Source organism: Fomitopsis serialis, assembly GCF_022376445.1.
Source record: "Fomitopsis serialis strain Sig1Antser10 chromosome Unknown B0H18scaffold_138, whole genome shotgun sequence".
In the NCBI taxonomy this organism is placed as follows: Eukaryota; Fungi; Basidiomycota; class Agaricomycetes; order Polyporales; family Fomitopsidaceae; genus Fomitopsis; species Fomitopsis serialis.
Window position 1 is genome coordinate 55,721 of NW_025955098.1, and position 16,777 is coordinate 72,497.

At 48.6% G+C, this 16,777-nt stretch overlaps 3 protein-coding genes across 3 annotated transcripts; 1 reads left to right on the forward strand and 2 right to left on the reverse strand.

Moving 5' to 3' along the window:
• Positions 1 to 6,377: 6,377 nt before the first annotated feature.
• On the reverse strand, positions 6,378 to 10,243 carry B0H18DRAFT_1124950 (uncharacterized protein; the record flags this gene model as incomplete). Its single annotated transcript, XM_048034936.1, has 9 exons — positions 6,378 to 6,711; positions 8,278 to 8,350; positions 8,413 to 8,464; positions 8,522 to 8,548; positions 8,618 to 8,726; positions 8,792 to 8,954; positions 9,011 to 9,140; positions 9,804 to 9,911; positions 9,962 to 10,243. 9 exons carry the CDS (start codon positions 10,241 to 10,243, stop codon positions 6,378 to 6,380), a joined length of 1,278 nt encoding a protein of 425 aa, XP_047887084.1.
• An 880-nt stretch (positions 10,244 to 11,123) lies between these two features.
• B0H18DRAFT_1124951 (uncharacterized protein) lies at positions 11,124 to 12,005 on the forward strand (the record flags this gene model as incomplete). The annotated part of the gene is made up of 3 exons (XM_048034937.1): positions 11,124 to 11,539; positions 11,596 to 11,653; positions 11,706 to 12,005. The coding sequence occupies 3 exons, from the start codon at positions 11,124 to 11,126 to the stop codon at positions 12,003 to 12,005; spliced, it is 774 nt and encodes a 257-aa protein (XP_047887085.1).
• Positions 12,006 to 12,180: 175 nt separating this feature from the next.
• Positions 12,181 to 12,342, reverse strand: B0H18DRAFT_855391 (uncharacterized protein; the record flags this gene model as incomplete). Its single annotated transcript, XM_048039645.1, has 1 exon — positions 12,181 to 12,342. A coding segment is annotated over one exon (162 nt), but the record flags the coding sequence as incomplete, so codon positions are not given.
• Between the last annotated feature and the right edge of the window lie 4,435 nt (positions 12,343 to 16,777).

A 16,777-nucleotide genomic window follows, 5' to 3' on the forward strand; every position in this document is an offset into this window, starting at 1 on the left:
GCAAGACTGCTAGTATATTGCCTATCCATAGAGTACTGACATATCTTCCACATTTTGCACTTCAGAGTAGCCTGCTAATTTATTAGGTTGTTGTAATATGAGCATCATAGCTTGCAATCATGAGCAACAGACATTATGGATCTGTTTCTTACTTGGTAAATTGCCAAGTTGCTTATCAATATGATCTGAATACTAATGAGCAGTGTTACTGGTTTGTATTGATAGTAACATAGAGCAAATAGCTTGGGAATGTTGCAAAGAAGTAAGGAGAGCCTCTAGATCAACTAGAACTCAAGGAAGGGGAATCTGGGGGGTTGACTACAGTAACCACTACTCAGTTGGGACTTGCTGTCAGTGCTGTTGTACAAGTATTAGCCCTTGATCAGAGAGATTCTGATACCAAAGGATGTCTTTCAGTAGATTGTTAACAGTACTTCCCCAAGTCCAAACCAATCAACAGTGGAGGATGGAACCAATATACAGAGGAGAAGTATACCAGTAAGGAATTCTGAAAAATGCCTGTCAAGAATTGATGTGTTATACAAGGAATACAACCAAAGAATGTGCAGTTTGCTCTCACCATAAGTGAACAGTTACCAGACACTGACCAGTAGTACAAAGCCATACTAAGGTATGTTACTGGATTGGAGCTCAGCTCCTGATTCAATAGTAATGGGCTCATGTAGTACAATGTGAAGCAATGTATCACCATAGTAAGTGCCATCAAGACTGATAGAGTCATGGGCAAGATTGATCACTGATGAATTGAAGGTACACTGGCATAAGAGTACAGAAGCAAGTGGTAGATGAGATAAATGTTTGGACTTGCTCATAGGGATGCTCCTTTTGTGCATTTATGCACAGCCTTTTAGCTACATAAAATACTTCATAGAATCCTACAAAATAGTAGAAGACTAGCACAGCCTTATGAACACTAGTCACTCATAGATTGCCTGCCAGCTGGGATAATATATCAATAGATAACATAGTCTGAGCTAATAGAACCCCAGTAATATCTTTCAAAGCATCTGGTCACAAGGAGTCTAAGGAGAGCACTAGAAACTTGGTAATAGTCCAGTCAGAACATACACCAATAGGTGCCACAAAGAATAACAATGTGGGAACAAAAGATCACTGAAATCTGGTCAGAAAGCATTGTGAACCCCAAATGAAGTCCATTCAAAGGATCTAGAATAAAGATAACAAAGCCCAGGAGTGATAACAATTCCTGCTGCCTACCCTATTCAAAGACCATATCTATGGAATTTCTTGTAGAAAAAGGGGTTTCAATGCCTTGTCCCTAACAACAGACTGCATACTAAGACTTGCACATGGGCCTTTCCTGGGTATTCTAGTAATGCCTACTATCAATGGTCATGCTCTCTGATCATAAGTCCAGGGATTTCTATATCTTCAGACATACTCCCACGATAATCACCAGTGTCATTTTCTGGCTGACTGTTCATTTTGTGTGCACATACAATGTATGGTACTATATTTGGATTAGACAATATATTTTTCATGTTGACATTACTCCAGCGCAGATACCGCCCAGGATCAACTGCCAAATGGTGTACTGGTAGGCACACTGCCACATATTTCCAATGCTGTTCAAATATCACACATGTTCACACCTGGGTCTAAAGTGTTATATTTCCACTTTCCATATAACATGAAAGGACCCAACATGAGTAGCTGATATTTTATTGTCACATGTAAAAGGAAACAGTTGCAGCAAATGAGAGTACTCCCAAAGTCATATTATTGACTAGAGATCCATAAAAGGACAGCCATATATTGGCTCAGAAGTCCATTGTAATATGGCCTCTTCACTGTTGCTTAGTAAGCAATGCAAGTCTGCATTATTTCCATGGCAACCATGACTTCTTCTGAGCCCAATCAGGAAGAAATCACAGCATACACTGCAATATGAGTGATAGTAGACATTGCACAAACAGACACCACTGTCAATACATTTTTGCCCATATGAACAAGCCAAGAGCTGCCTATTCTATCTTCACATACCAAGGGCCATTGCATGAGAATAGGATGATGGTAGTGCATACAGACATTAGATATGCTCCAGGCAAAAATTATATGAGCAATTAACAACCAAGCATAGCACCATCATACTGTATAATTGGCACTGCTTCATATTGATACAATCAGTCAAAGACATGCTTATACTGGACTGGGACAATAGAGCTGTAGACATCAGGCTGTGAACTCTGCATCAGCACATCTGAGATGTACTGTCATGCATTGGCCTACAACAGTCAGCATGATGTCATGGGATCATCTGATTTTATCTCATTTCCTACCATTTATCTAGCATTGCAGAGACCATCAAAGCATTTGATCACCTATGTGTGGTGTCCCTACTTTATGACATTGCTAGCCTATAGACTTTCTAGCAACAGTAGTAGATGCACAACTTGTACAATGTCTTTCTATCACTTTCTAGGATCAGTACAGTGTCATAAAGCTCTGCGAACCCATAATATTAATAGCTATGCCATTCACATGTGAGACAGAGCCAATATTATGAACATACTCAGCATTAACTGTGGCCTTTGTGCCACAGGTGTTCACCATTTTCTGCATATGCCATTGCCTGCCAAAGGGTTTAGACATGAGCCAATCAATACTTATAGCAAGCAGTACAAGGTGAGTGGACTCATACAGAATATTCCCTTGTTTTATCCACATTTTCTGAGCCCAGACACAGCAGATAACTCGGACTTTCCATTTTGAGAAGGTCAGGTACCACATATGGCATGTTTCATTCAGGTCTCATATAGCCACACAATCCATAGGCAGTTGGCAAGCATCACAGGAAACACAAACAAAGTGAAAGAACCAGTGTGTACAGAGGTATATGTATTTTATTTTGCTTTGTGAATGGTGGGTGCCATGTTTATATGAGTCCATGGGAAGGCATACTATGTACACAGCGGACAAATCACCTTGTGAGAAATGCTTACATAGCGCTCACAAACCAGGAGTGAGTATTTTATTAGGACTCGGTGTGAGGGGTTCTAACATAGGAAATGCACTTCCCTTGTAAGGCCTAACATTGCTTATGTTTGGAAGTCCGCAATGTTAGTATCTATGTTCTTTCCATGTTCGGGCTTTCACGCTATGCACTGTCTCTTTACTTTCAATGCGAGGACTTCTAACTTTGCGACTAAAATAAGTACTCAATCCTCCTTTGTAAGCGACATGTAGGCACGTCGTACAAAGGGTTTTGTCCGCTGTGGTACAGCCTCTCTGACATCATATACATGACTGGGAATATTCCCAATTGTTTTTGATTTTTTGGGAGACCATAGCACAGCAAATACATTGTCACTAATGAGCTTGTGGCTTGCATTCAAACTCAGCCCAATAGCCTGCCTTTGCAGGGCCTATTGAAGAGTTGAACTGAACAGAATAGCCTGGGATCCTGTCCGGAGCTGCCAGTCCCTGAGAATTCCAGGTGATAATGGTGCTTACAAGATGGACCAAGACTCATTGAAAGAGTGGCTTGTATCAGGCTATGCATGGGAAACTCTGCATTATTATATGTTTTCTGCCATATGGCCTCAACAGTCAACCCAATACAAATCCATAGTACTATCTATTTTTTCTCTTATTTTCCTGCTATTTATCCAGTCCTGCAGAGGCCATGCATGGCCAACCTCCCAAATGGGCAGGGGACTAACCATATATGGCAGTTTTGTATGTTTGATATCCTCCACCTCACAGAGCCCATACATGTGGAACTGTCTTGTACAAGCATCATACACACACCAACATTTGCTTATATCCCCAGTATCACTTGCCAAGGTCAGTACTCTGTGAAAAACAACAAGAACACCTAATCTGGGCACCCTTGTCAGCACTCAAGGGGCATCTCATGGAGAAGCAATATTTTGGGATTTTTCTGCATTTAATGGGGTTCTAGTAAGAGCTCAGTTAGTGTGGCTTGAAGCCATCAAAAAACTCGGCATGAAGAGCTGAGACCGAAAGATTACTTTAAAAGGGAACATTTGTCAGCATTTTAGCCAATGGGAGTGCTCCAAAATCCCCTTTGAGTGACCGGAGTCGTCGACAGGCCGGAATTCCGGCCTGTCGACGACTCCGCTTCGGCAACGGGCGCCTAATCGAGCGCTTAGTAAGCGATGTAAGTGCACACTGTTACTGCAGCACAATTCACTTGTTTTGGGGTCAAGAAAATGCGGATTAATCAGACAATATTCCAGGATATATGTGGAGCATCCCTGAGCATATTTACAAGTGGAGAATATTGCCTATATGGTCATTCAGTGCTGAGACATCAAAACACGCATGTTATTACCATTTTTCCCCACCAATAGCTGTGCTGTGCAACTTCCAGACACATCCATGCATTGTAAACTATGCACATATCTATACAGGTCACAGGCAATGTGTTTCAGAGACAACAAGCCATTCATATCTGCACAGTCACTTGTGATTCTCTAAATGTTGTCCTTTGTTCTTCATTCCTCCAATTTATGATCAACCCTTGAAATGATGGGCTATCAAATGAGTTTATCATCTCTATAACCTCTATAAGAGTTGATTAGATGTCAGTCAGTGTATCCCAGTCAAATGCCACATTCATGCATGTGTTTCTCTGTTTCCTGAATTTCAAACAACTGGGCAAGTCATACTAGTGATATATTGTGGGGGCCTCCATACAAGATGAATTGCCTTCATATACAAGGCAATACAGATGAGTCTGATTACACATAATATTCCCTGATTTTATCTGCATTTTGTGAGCCCAGACTGAGCAGGTTAAGCAAAATTACCATTTTAGGAAGGTCAGCTACCCTATTTAGCAGGTTTGAGATGTCAGAGAATCTGTGGGCAGCATATAGGCTTCAAAAGAGAGACTTTTGAGGTGAAAATGTATGCACTCATGTGCACAGAGGCATTTGCATGTTTTTTTTGTTTTGTGAGTTGTGCCATGACCAGTGAAGGTAATGGGCAAGTCACAGCAGCTATAGACTCTATGACATCATACCTATCACAGAGATTATTTTGGGAATTTTCCGCATTTTAGTGAGGCCACAGTACAGCAGGTACAGTGCCACTAAGGAGCCTGTGGCTGAGATCCAAACTCAGCTCAAAACCTCGGCAGCCTGCCTGATTAGGGCAGAAAAGGGGCTTGTTGCACCAATCAGAGCAGCTCGGCATCCCTCTCGTGCCGTTCGGAGGTGCAACCGTGCCAAATGTCCGCACGGTTGCACCTCCGAATGGCATCTGGGCGCTTGATGGGCGCTTAGTAAGCGATGTAAGTGCGGACTGTGACTGTGCTTAAGAGAGCTTGTTTAGACTCAGAAAAAAGGGGAAAATTGAGACAATATTCAAAATGATCCAGGCAATGTGAATGAAGCTGTATATTGCATGGGTTCGACATCAGATCAGATAGCATTCTCAATAACCTAGTAAGATGGTTGCTGTGGCCCCAGTGAGCTTATATAAGCCTGCTACTTCACTCTTGGAACTGCTCATGTACTGGACAACCCTATAAGATGGTAGTGTATGTACACATTCAGGTATGTATCCCTAGATTGTGTCTGTGAGCAAGACAAAGCCAGCAGTGGATGCATAACTACCATATGGAGTATGTGACCTTCCCAAAGAGGAATCATACACAAACAGGGGCATGTAGGGCTCAGAGAAATGCAGAAAATCTATGAAATATACAGACACATCAAAGACAAGTGTATGATTGCCTTGATTTGCAATGGTTACCATTACATTAGGCACTGGAGGGAAAGAATGAAGCACAACGCTGCTCGGATACTTCAGAAGTACTCACATAGTCATAGTATTCCCCGAAGTGATCCTTATCCAGGCAGAGCACCGTAACGTGGTTGATGTTTGGGGCTATGGGGCACGGTGTTGCGTATCTGCAGTTGGCTTCAAATCCGTAAAGTGTGTCGTCGGCAATTATGGAGAGAAGACGACTGTCAACGATCGGCGATGCAACCATAGTGAGATGAAACGGGGAGTGAGCAAGTGTTGGGATGTGTCGAAGAAAGCTTGCGACCACTTTGAAGACATTTGAGTTGCAGATAATCATTTATAAGCAAGTTCTCACCTTCAAGCGCCGAAGCCACACAAGGCGCTCGGCCACATCTCAGGCGCCCAGAAGACCATTGAGATCTTGAGATGTCGCTCCGGTTTGGTGCTTTGATTCACCTGTGCGCCTCTTATGGGCCTGCCATCTTATGTCTCAGTAGGTTGTTGTTCACCACAAGCATGTAAGATTTCAATGAAAGCAATCAATACAATAGACATTACAAAATCTTAGCTTTCCCCCCACAAATTGCACCTCTTCCGTCCCTACACCCCTCTCCCATTCAGACTACAACGATGGGGTTCTCCATGTCCAAGCCCAGTTTAATGAGCTTCTCCCAGTGCACCTCCTTGCCCTCGCCTGCCCGTTGCACCTGACACCCCGGCTGTCCAGGTCGCGGACGCACTGCCACCAGACCCATGGGATCAGGCATCCTCACCACCTTCCACTCTGCCTCCAGGTATTCGCGAGGCTTGGCAAGTCCTACCGGCCAGATCCAGTCCACTTCAATGAAGTTGCACTTCATCGAGCACATGGGCAGCATTGTGAGCACTCTGGCAGCATAGTCCATCACGTACGGTGTCATCGCAATGCTCGAGAGCTTCAGCACCGGGACACTGGTGAGAGGGAGGGGAAGACGAAGACAGAAGAATCAGCTCGTCTTTGGCAGACCAAATGTCTCCAGGGCCGGGTCGTAGACGTCGAGGCTTGGGACGGGACAGGGGCCTGATCTTGGTTGTCGTTTGAACGGGTTCAGACCCAGAACAAGCTGCATTAAGAGGGGCTGAAAGCTTGGCCCTCGTATGATCATTTCCAATCCCGCATTGTTGATCTCCCCCAGGAGAGGCATGGGGATCAGAACGAACTTTGTCTGTTCGTCACCCACACGTTTGTAAGTAGTATGCAGAGATTAGAAGAGGATTGCCACGCACATCAACGTAGATCTGGGCCTCCACCAGTGCTGTCCACCCTTCCGCCCACGCACTGCTTGGGGAGAACAGGGATAAACAAGCCTTGCCCCTGTTGGTCTCTTTCCAAAACTCGCGCATCATCCCCATGTATACCCATCCGCCAAACCTCGGGGACCGCCTTTGAGTTCCTTCGCACGCTGGAGCATGAAAGCTCTCTCCTGTTCGGACGACTGGACACGACTGAGCTTCATGGGGCAACGAGAGTTGTTGGGCAATAAGCACTGAAACATGACATCATGTCAGACAGAAGTTGTGTTGATGAGTACAGACTTAAACCCCCCGATGGGTCAGTACCCCCCAATGGGTCACCTTCCATATCAGGTGATTGTATGACCAAATATGGAAGTCGGTACACCTGTCCGCTGGCACTGCCTCGGGGATGGCTTGGCGTACCTCCAGATTTGGAAGGTGGCCCCAGGGTGACCCATCGGGGGGTACTGACCCATTGGGGGGTTTAAGTCTGTAGTTTGAACTGGTACTCACATAATCAAAGAGCATGCCAAAGTGCGCCTCCTCTAGGCACACCACGGTGACGTGGTCAATCCCACGGCAGACCATGCACTCCTGCAATCTTGCACAGGCCAGCTCAAATCCAGGTCCATGCTCACTGAGGATGGCAATGAGGTTTCAGTCAACAGGAATCGGGGTCGACATAGCGTGATGGAGGTTGAGTTGAGAGATGTCTGAGAGTGATGTCAAGGCCTTTGAGTGAATGCCCACCCTTAAGCCCCAATGAGAAACGCACCTGCCTGAGGCTGCCCGGGGATGCCCTGAGCTGCCCGGTGGGGCCGCTGTCAACGGGGCATATTAGGGCATCCTGGGGCATCCTGGGGCAGCAAAAGTGGACTTTAGGCATATTAGAAATGCCCGGAGCTGCCCCACAATGCCCAGCAACTTGCGGGCAGCTCTGGGCAGCTCGGTGGTTCGACCCTATGTGCTGCAATATTGCCGTAGCTGCCCCGGCCTGCCCACAATATCCCCGTAGCTGCCCACAATATTCCCGTAGCTGCCTGCAATATCGCCGTAGCTGCCTGCAATATTGCTGTAGCTGCCCACAATATCGCCATAGCTGCCCTCAATATTCCCGTAAAATGCTCGTAAAATTGCTACATCTGCCCTAATCTGCCCTCTATTGTACACGCCTATTTGCCAGTCTAACCCAAGTACTGTCCAAAACACTTACAAAAGTGCAGTAACCACTGATAGTTCTACTTCGCATTCCTCTTCGCCTTCGGTGGTTTCGCTGACTTCGCTGACTTCATAGGCTTTTCTGGCTTTGCAGCATCTATGATTCAAAGGCACCATCAGTTTTATGAGACGATTTGTGTGTCAAATCAATCTACATACTCATGATTGATTTGAAGTCGGGCACATCAAGTGATTTCTTCCCCGATGCGCGCTATTCGGTAGGTAATGAGATTGTGCGAGTTATCAAAAGACAGGTTCGTGGGCGTACCAGATTTTGAGCTTCCTGTTCATACGGCTGGGATGGTCACGGAGCATGATCTCAGCTCATGTTGCAATCAGACGGGATCAAGCAAACAATTCATACCTTCTTTGCTTCATTCAACAGGCTATCAAAATGCTTCTTGAAATCGTCAGTCATCTTGAAGAGGTTCGTGTTGCCTTCTGCGAGCTTCCATTGTGATCCGTATATATTCCTGCACCGTGACGAGAAGTGAGATCAGGACTGCAACAGGCACACAATTATGATGGAATGAGGTACTTCGCATTTACAGCCGTACCAGGCATATACACCCGTGATTTGCTGTGCAGTCCTGTGCTCTCTTCTGCAGTGCAGACGGCCTCGGCTTGCTCGCTATGAGCGGCCACATCGGCATGGTCGGTGTATGACGATTGATCTGGCCCAGATTGGATCACTGTTGCATCTGGGATTTCATAAGCAAAGTCGAGGGAGTATCACGAAGCGGTACACTTTGCGTACCATGAGCAGCTGTCCCGACGGAGTCTGCATCGGCGGACACGGTATTGGCCTGGCGCCCACTAGAGCCTGACTCGGGAATCTCCAAAGTTGTCGTGTCAGTGGGGTGGGCATCATCAGACGGTGGAATGATCTGTGGCACCACAGGCAAAGGGGCTGTGCATACTAGTACTTAGAAATGTCTGCAATAATGGGACTGATTAACACGTACAATGTGACGGCGCAGTAACATCAGGGCTAATCTGAGAAGTCCCTGCCTGAGAGGCAGTGTTCGATGGACCTACTGAGAGTAAGTGTCACAACTACAATATCAGCGAAAATACCATACCAGGAGTACAGTTTATTGTGACTGTCTTGAGAGGATTTGGTGAGGTGGCGTCGCCCGAATTGTCAAACACGTGCACTGCAGGTATTTTGTGCTCACTTCGAGGATGGAATACAGTACAAGATGATCACTCACAGGGCACTGGCAAATTTCTTTCGCGGCCACTGTTTCTTTTGCTGTGGTTGCTTCGGCAATGATTGCGGAGTAATGTGAGGAGAGGGAGCTGCACGGCGCTTTCCCAAGGTGGTGTCCACATCTGCATGGGGCGATACTGGACTTGCAGCCTGAGCTGACGTTGGGCGAGGACTCGGTGTCATACTTTGTGATGTAGAGGCTCCATCCACAACACGATTTGTTTGGCTCAGGCAGGAGACTTCGCTTCGTGTTTGGAGTATACCTGCACCCACTCCATGTCAGCAGTCTTTCTCGACACACTTAGAAGATCACACTAGATGCACGCTCGTGCTTCACCTGCGCCTGCTCTTCCTTCAGCTTGCGTTTCCTGAACCAAGACGGATACAACTTGATCGGGAAGTAGTCGCTCTTCCAATTTGCAGCACAGAGGCGAAGTTGCTCGAACTGCGCCTCTAGCTCATTGCGAAATGTGATACGAACATCATGATGAATACCCGGTCCCAGGTCGCAGGAGCAGTATCGGTTTGAAACATTGTCTCGAAAAAGCTGCACACAAAAGAGGTGATTTTCTTGATACGGTCGCGGCCAATGAAGGTCCCATCCTCGTCTTCAACGAAGAGCCAGTTCTTCAAGTTGTCGTCTTCGTCTTTATCAATTGCACGGCCTGATGGCCTCGTAGAGATTTGCTTCTGCGCTCGCTGTGAGTCCCAATCCGCTCGATGCCAGTACTTGATGCTAGGATATTCTTCCCGTCTGAGTGGCACACGTGTTTGCATGTTGAGGCGAAGCGGGATGATCACTGATGCAGATGCATGACTTGATGTCCGACAAGAGACACTGCAGGTGTGCTTGCAACTGCAGACCTATATGGGATCACAGATTGATCAGATATGCCGTGTGATTGTAAACTGGGGAATCAAACTCGTGTTACCGAATCCATCTTCTGGAGCATGTTGTGGTAGAAATGGCTGGGCATAGTGGTTTCGATTTAATACAGGGGATTAAATCGTAGAATCATTACTCACGAGAACTCTGCAATCTGGCTCTGGAGTCGCTGGTTGTCTTTCTCAAGCTGCTGGTTCAAGGTCGACAGCTCAACATATGCATGATTTCCCGCGCATGTCAATTCACTGTGGGTAGCATTTGCGAGCATCCGAAGAAGATCTGGACGCTGTCAGTATGATGGGTGAGCGTATATGCATGTGTCCGGCTGAACAGGATCTTGCGCTGGAGGTATTCAGTGTATCTTCATAAAGCGTGGCATCAGCTGCATTACTGAGCTGTTCAAACGGTGTCAGAGTGCTGCTCCTCGAGGTCTTAGGTGTAATTCTCATGTGAGAGTGTGTTGTGCGGGGCTGAAACGGTGGACCAAGCGAGTGACCGCACATGTCGGGTGTCTGCGCATACTGCGAAGACGAAGCTCGGTGTTGGTGGGGGAAGGTAAAATTTGGGAATCCTTGTGAGTTTTCGTCCATGCTAGTGATTCTACAAAAGCGGCGACAGAGTGGTTCGCGGTCAAGATGCTCCTGGCGGATGAGAGTGACGCCGCGCACGAGCAGATTTGGTAATGTCATGTGATGCGTCAAGACGATCGTCCTCAAATTACTTGCAGCTCCGAGTCTGCAAGCATCTCTGTGCTCTTGAACCTATTGGGCAATGTCATTCGGCTTTGGAAGACCTCTGGAACTGAAAAAATTCGATGATACTACCACGGGAATCCAAGAGGAGCTCGCGGCTTTAGCGCAAAATATGAAGTCTCTGCGAAATGACCTATGGGATCTTCCTGGACCAGACAGCGACTCTACCGACCCGGACACAATCTCACCTGGACGCGGTCTCGCGTTGCTCACTCTTCGTGACCTAGTCCAAATCTTGTACTATTCTTGCGACCTCGCTGGCAAGCTCTTGAGAACACTAGATGCTGATGACCCGACACAATTCTTGAAGCCGATCTACGAGAATACTGCAGGCACCCTTGCCTCAACGCTTGGTCAGCTCAATGATTACGAGCGCAGAATGCATTACCTGGAGCGGACTGGGGTCGTGGACATCCCTAGAGCCTTCTCCGTTGGGTGAGGCCTGCATATATCCTACAAAAGTAATAGAAAACTCAATATCGAGTCTGCAGTGCTTACCGCCAGCATCCTGGAGTCTCCTCGAAGGATGGAGTGGTGCAAGACCGCGAGGTATGTGCCACATATTCTCCAATTGATGTATATGATGACATCACTATTCTAGCCTTTCCCCATGTATACGGAACTGTCTGCGACTCAGATAACGCAAATTCGCAAGATGGACTCAGCAAGTCAAGTCAAACGCGCAACAGAGATACACACAGAGCATGTACTCTCTTCACCATCCTACTGCCCGCATGGCATGATGGTGTGCCCCAACTCGAAAGGCGCATGTCTCCTCCGAAACAGAGGCACTCTTACTTGCACGGCCGACCGTACGAAGGAGAGCCAGCCGTCGCAAAAGCTTGGACCGAATCAAAGGAGAACACGGACACACTTCGCCGCAGATTGGGACTCCCTGTAGAGATGCAATGAAAGAACTCGCCTTCCTTTATTTCGGTATCATGAATGGATTGTCTGTAGAAGTGTAATCGCTGCAGATGGCATGTGCAATTGTATTAAGGTACTATTTGAGCACAAACAGAAGCCCTGCGGGCCCTTGTTACCCGTGCGCACACTCGCCTAGAGGTACGTGAGGAAGTCGGGCACGAGGATGTCCCGGGCCCAAACAAGAGTGCCGCGGTGAGCACGAAGCAGTCCCGCGGCGTGAAGCGGTTGTACGCGAGCATGCGCACACCCCAAACCACGACGGACGCGAACTGGAGTGTCGTCACGCCGCCGAGGACAGGGTTTGGGACTGCATACGCGTGGCGGTCAGTGGGATGTGTGGGTGGAGTGGTGAGGGGACGTACTTGTGAGGAAGACGCCGGAGATCTTGCCGAGGACGCAGAGGATGAGGAAAAAGCAGGACCACCACCCTGTGTTCCTGTTTGCGCAGCGTGTGACGGCGATGACGCTGTACCCGGATCCTGAACGTCTTCACCCACAAGAACGTGATGCCGGGCACGGACACGATTGAGGAGCCGTCAATGCAGCCCGTGGCGCCGGCGACGATGCAGCCGACGGAGAGGCCAACGATGATGGAGATGTTCTTGAGAAAGGGCAAGCCGAAGAGCTCATCGAGACGAACGAGGGATGCATAGGTGGTCGCCTGGGCGGATCACGTGGGTGAGTCGGTGGCCAGCTGGCCGAGTATATGAGCACGTACAAGACGGTGCATGCGAGAGGTGTGGGTGGTTTTTGCTTAGGCTCGCGACCTTCTTTGCTTTTGCGTGCTTCCGGTGGTACGCAGAGGATGCAGCGTCGATGGCAGAGATTAAGAGTGAGATGGCGAGCCAGCGAGATGGCTGGCGAGGAGGACAGCGAGATGGCGGGGAGCGCACGCGTGCGCGAGAAGTCGGGTGTGTGAGCACGAAAGGGCAGGTACAAGATAGCGGTAATGTGAGGGCGCGAGAAGGCGGGAAAGTGGTGGGCCAGAGGGGCAAGCAGAGTGCGCGGACGAACACACAGGCATTTGCGGCATGCAGGCATATGGGTGGGGTGTGCAGACTGGTGGGCAAGGCGCCGTACTCGACCGCGGTGACTAGCATGGGGCCTGCGCGAGGTGCCACCATCAACCACATTACTGAGTGGAACTTGACCGTTTCGAACGGTCCACCCGGAGTGCATTTGGCCCGTTTCTAACGGTGTACCCGGGCTCGGCCGGAGCACTCCAGGTCTACCGTTTGGAGCGGCCGCCGCCAGCAACGAACCGGCCGGAGGAAGGGTGGTGGTTTGGAATGGTCCGGCCGGAGTGTTGGGTAACGTTCCGGCCGGAGCTCTGGTGAACGTACCGGCCGGAGGCCTTGAGAAATATGGGTTTCCTACGGTCCGGCCGGACTGTTATCCAACGTCCCGGCCGGAGCTCTGGTCAACGGTCCGGCCGGAGGCCTCGAAAGATTTAGGCTTCCTACGGTCTGGCTGGACACATACCCAACGTTTCGGCCGGACCTTTGATCAGTGTTCCAGCCGGAGGCCTCGAAAATTTGGGCTCTCAACGGTCCAGCCGGAGCACTCAGCAATGGTCTGGCCGGAGCACTCAGCAATGGTCCGGCCGGCGCACTCAGCAATGATCCGGCTGGAGGCCTCCAAAGATTTGGATTCTCAATGTTCCGGCCGGGACCGGGGTTGGTTTCTAACCTTCCGGCCAGACCCCAGATGAAACAGTCCGGCCAGGCAAAATTCCACCTTCCAAACATCCGGCTGGAAGCCTTGCGGAATCTGGGCTGTAAACAATCCGGCCGGGCTAGTTTGTAATCATCCAGCCAGCCGGACCCCAGATGAACAGACCGGCCGGGCTTCTCCAAAACCAGCCAGACCCCTCAGAATTGATCTGCCGGTGATATAACAACAAGAATTGTTAACCCCCAAGCTCAGCTGGAAAATGACCAAGGTTGTATCAACCAAGCTCAATATTTAACCACCCACCGAGCTCAGAGTTGAACCACCGAGCCCAGAGATGAGCCACCAAGCTCGGTATCAAACCACCGAGCTCAATAGTGAGCCACTGAGCACAGTATTGAACCACCGAGGTTAATCAGCTAGGCTCGGTGGCCGAGAAAAATTGGCCGGGCTCGGCGCAAATGGCCGAGGCTCGGGCCGAGGTTTCGAGCGCCGAGCTCGGTGAAAACCGCCGAGGTCAGTATCAAAGCATTGAGCTCAGTGTTAAGGGGCCCAGTTAAAGGGCCGAGCTGAGTGTTCAATGACCGAGTTTGTTGTTGAAGCACTGAGCTCGGAAATGGCCGAGGTTAAACCACCGAGCTCGGTGAAAAACAGCCGGGCCGTCAGATTGCCATATAAGGAAATTTGGTATCATCTGGTAGCCCTTCATTCACAGAGTACAGTATATGTTCCCTAGTGTACAGAAATGCCTAGTTAGGTCAGAGAATACAAAATAAAAAATGCTCACAGGCTTCTCTGAGAACATACTATTCAACTCCTGAGGCCAGTTTTCTTTTCCCACAATGTTTGACTATCTAGAATGTGCTATTTCAATGCACAGACTACATCCCCAACAGGAATAGTCTTATTCTTTGAAGCTGAATGCAGGACAGGAGATAAGGGGTATACATGTTGGATAATGATGTTCACTCCCTGCAGCCAATATTCTTTCCAAATAGTGTTTGACTATCTAGAATGATTCATTTCCTCCCAATGAGTGAGTCCTCCAAAGGAATAGTCTTATTCACACAAGCTGAATGCAGTACAGAGTTAAGGGAATCTGGTCTCATATGAGTATCACTCAATTTGAACAATGCTGATCATCACTTCTGTATCCATGCATGATATAGCTGAAGAGTCTATACATTGGACAGATGTGTTGCATTTTGCTCTTGCTGGCCTAGGACAGTGCACCGGCCGGACCGTTTGCTACGAGCAATGGCCGGCCGGACCATTGGCAATGAGCATTGTCCGGCCGGACCATTACCAATGGAGAGATGTTTCTGTGGCCAGTGCGCATCACAGTTTGATACAGACAATCATTCAAAGCAGGCCCCATCATGACACAATAATGCATGTTCCCCTTAGCTCCATGCTCAGTTCAGCTAGGAAGAATAAGACTATTCCTCTTGAGGACTTTGCTGTTCATGTTGGATTAAGCCATTCTGGTTTGTCAAACATTGTGGGCAAAGCATATTGGCTTTACAAAGTAAACATAGTTCACATGTATCCCACTCCACCCTTGACACCTTAACTCTGTACTGCATTCAGCTTGTGTGAATAAGACTGTTCCTTTGGAGCACTTACTCCATGTGAGTAAATGAACCACTCTAGATGGTGAAACCCTATTTGGAAAGAATATTGACTGCAGGAACCAACATTCAAGTCAGACATGCATATCCCATACCTATATGCCCCTTATCTCTTGTCCTGCATTCAGCTTCAAAGAATAAGACTATTCCTGTTGGGGATGTAGTCTGTGCATTGAAATAGCACATTCTAGATAGTCAAACATTGTGGGAAAAGAAAACTGGCCTCAGGAGTTGAATAGTATGTTCTCAGAGAAGCCTGTGAGCATTTTTTATTTTGTATTCTCTGACCTAACTAGGCATTTCTGTACACTAGGGAACATATACTGTACTCTGTGAATGAAGGGCTACCAGATGATACCAAATTTCCTTATATGGCAATCTGACGGCCCGGCTGTTTTTCACCGAGCTCGGTGGTTTAACCTCGGCCATTTCCGAGCTCAGTGCTTCAACAACAAACTCGGTCATTGAACACTCAGCTCGGCCCTTTAACTGGGCCCCTTAACACTGAGCTCAATGCTTTGATACTGACCTCGGCGGTTTTCACCGAGCTCGGCGCTCGAAACCTCGGCCCGAGCCTCGGCCATTTGCGCCGAGCCCGGCCAATTTTTCTCGGCCACCGAGCCTAGCTGATTAACCTCGGTGGTTCAATACTGTGCTCAGTGGCTCACTATTGAGCTCGGTGGTTTGATACCGAGCTTGGTGGCTCATCTCTGGGCTCGGTGGTTCAACTCTGAGCTCGGTGGGTGGTTAAATATTGAGCTTGGTTGATACAACCTTGGTCATTTTCCAGCTGAGCTTGGGGGTTAACAATTCTTGTTGTTATATCACCGGCAGATCAATTCTGAGGGGTCTGGCTGGTTTTGGAGAAGCCCGGCCGGTCTGTTCATCTGGGGTCCGGCTGGCTGGATGATTACAAACTAGCCCGGCCGGATTGTTTACAGCCCAGATTCCGCAAGGCTTCCAGCCGGATGTTTGGAAGGTGGAATTTTGCCTGGCCGGACTGTTTCATCTGGGGTCTGGCCGGAAGGTTAGAAACCAACCCCGGTCCCGGCCGGAACATTGAGAATCCAAATCTTTGGAGGCCTCCAGCCGGATCATTGCTGAGTGCGCCGGCCGGACCATTGCTGAGTGCTCCGGCCAGACCATTGCTGAGTGCTCCGGCTGGACCGTTGAGAGCCCAAATTTTCGAGGCCTCCGGCTGGAACACTGATCAAAGGTCCGGCCGAAACGTTGGGTATGTGTCCAGCCAGACCGTAGGAAGCCTAAATCTTTCGAGGCCTCCGGCCGGACCGTTGACCAGAGCTCCGGCCGGGACGTTGGATAACAGTCCGGCCGGACCGTAGGAAACCCATATTTCTCAAGGCCTCCGGCCGGTACGTTCACCAGAGCTCCGGCCGGAACGTTACCCAACACTCCGGCCGGACCATTCCAAACCACCACCCTT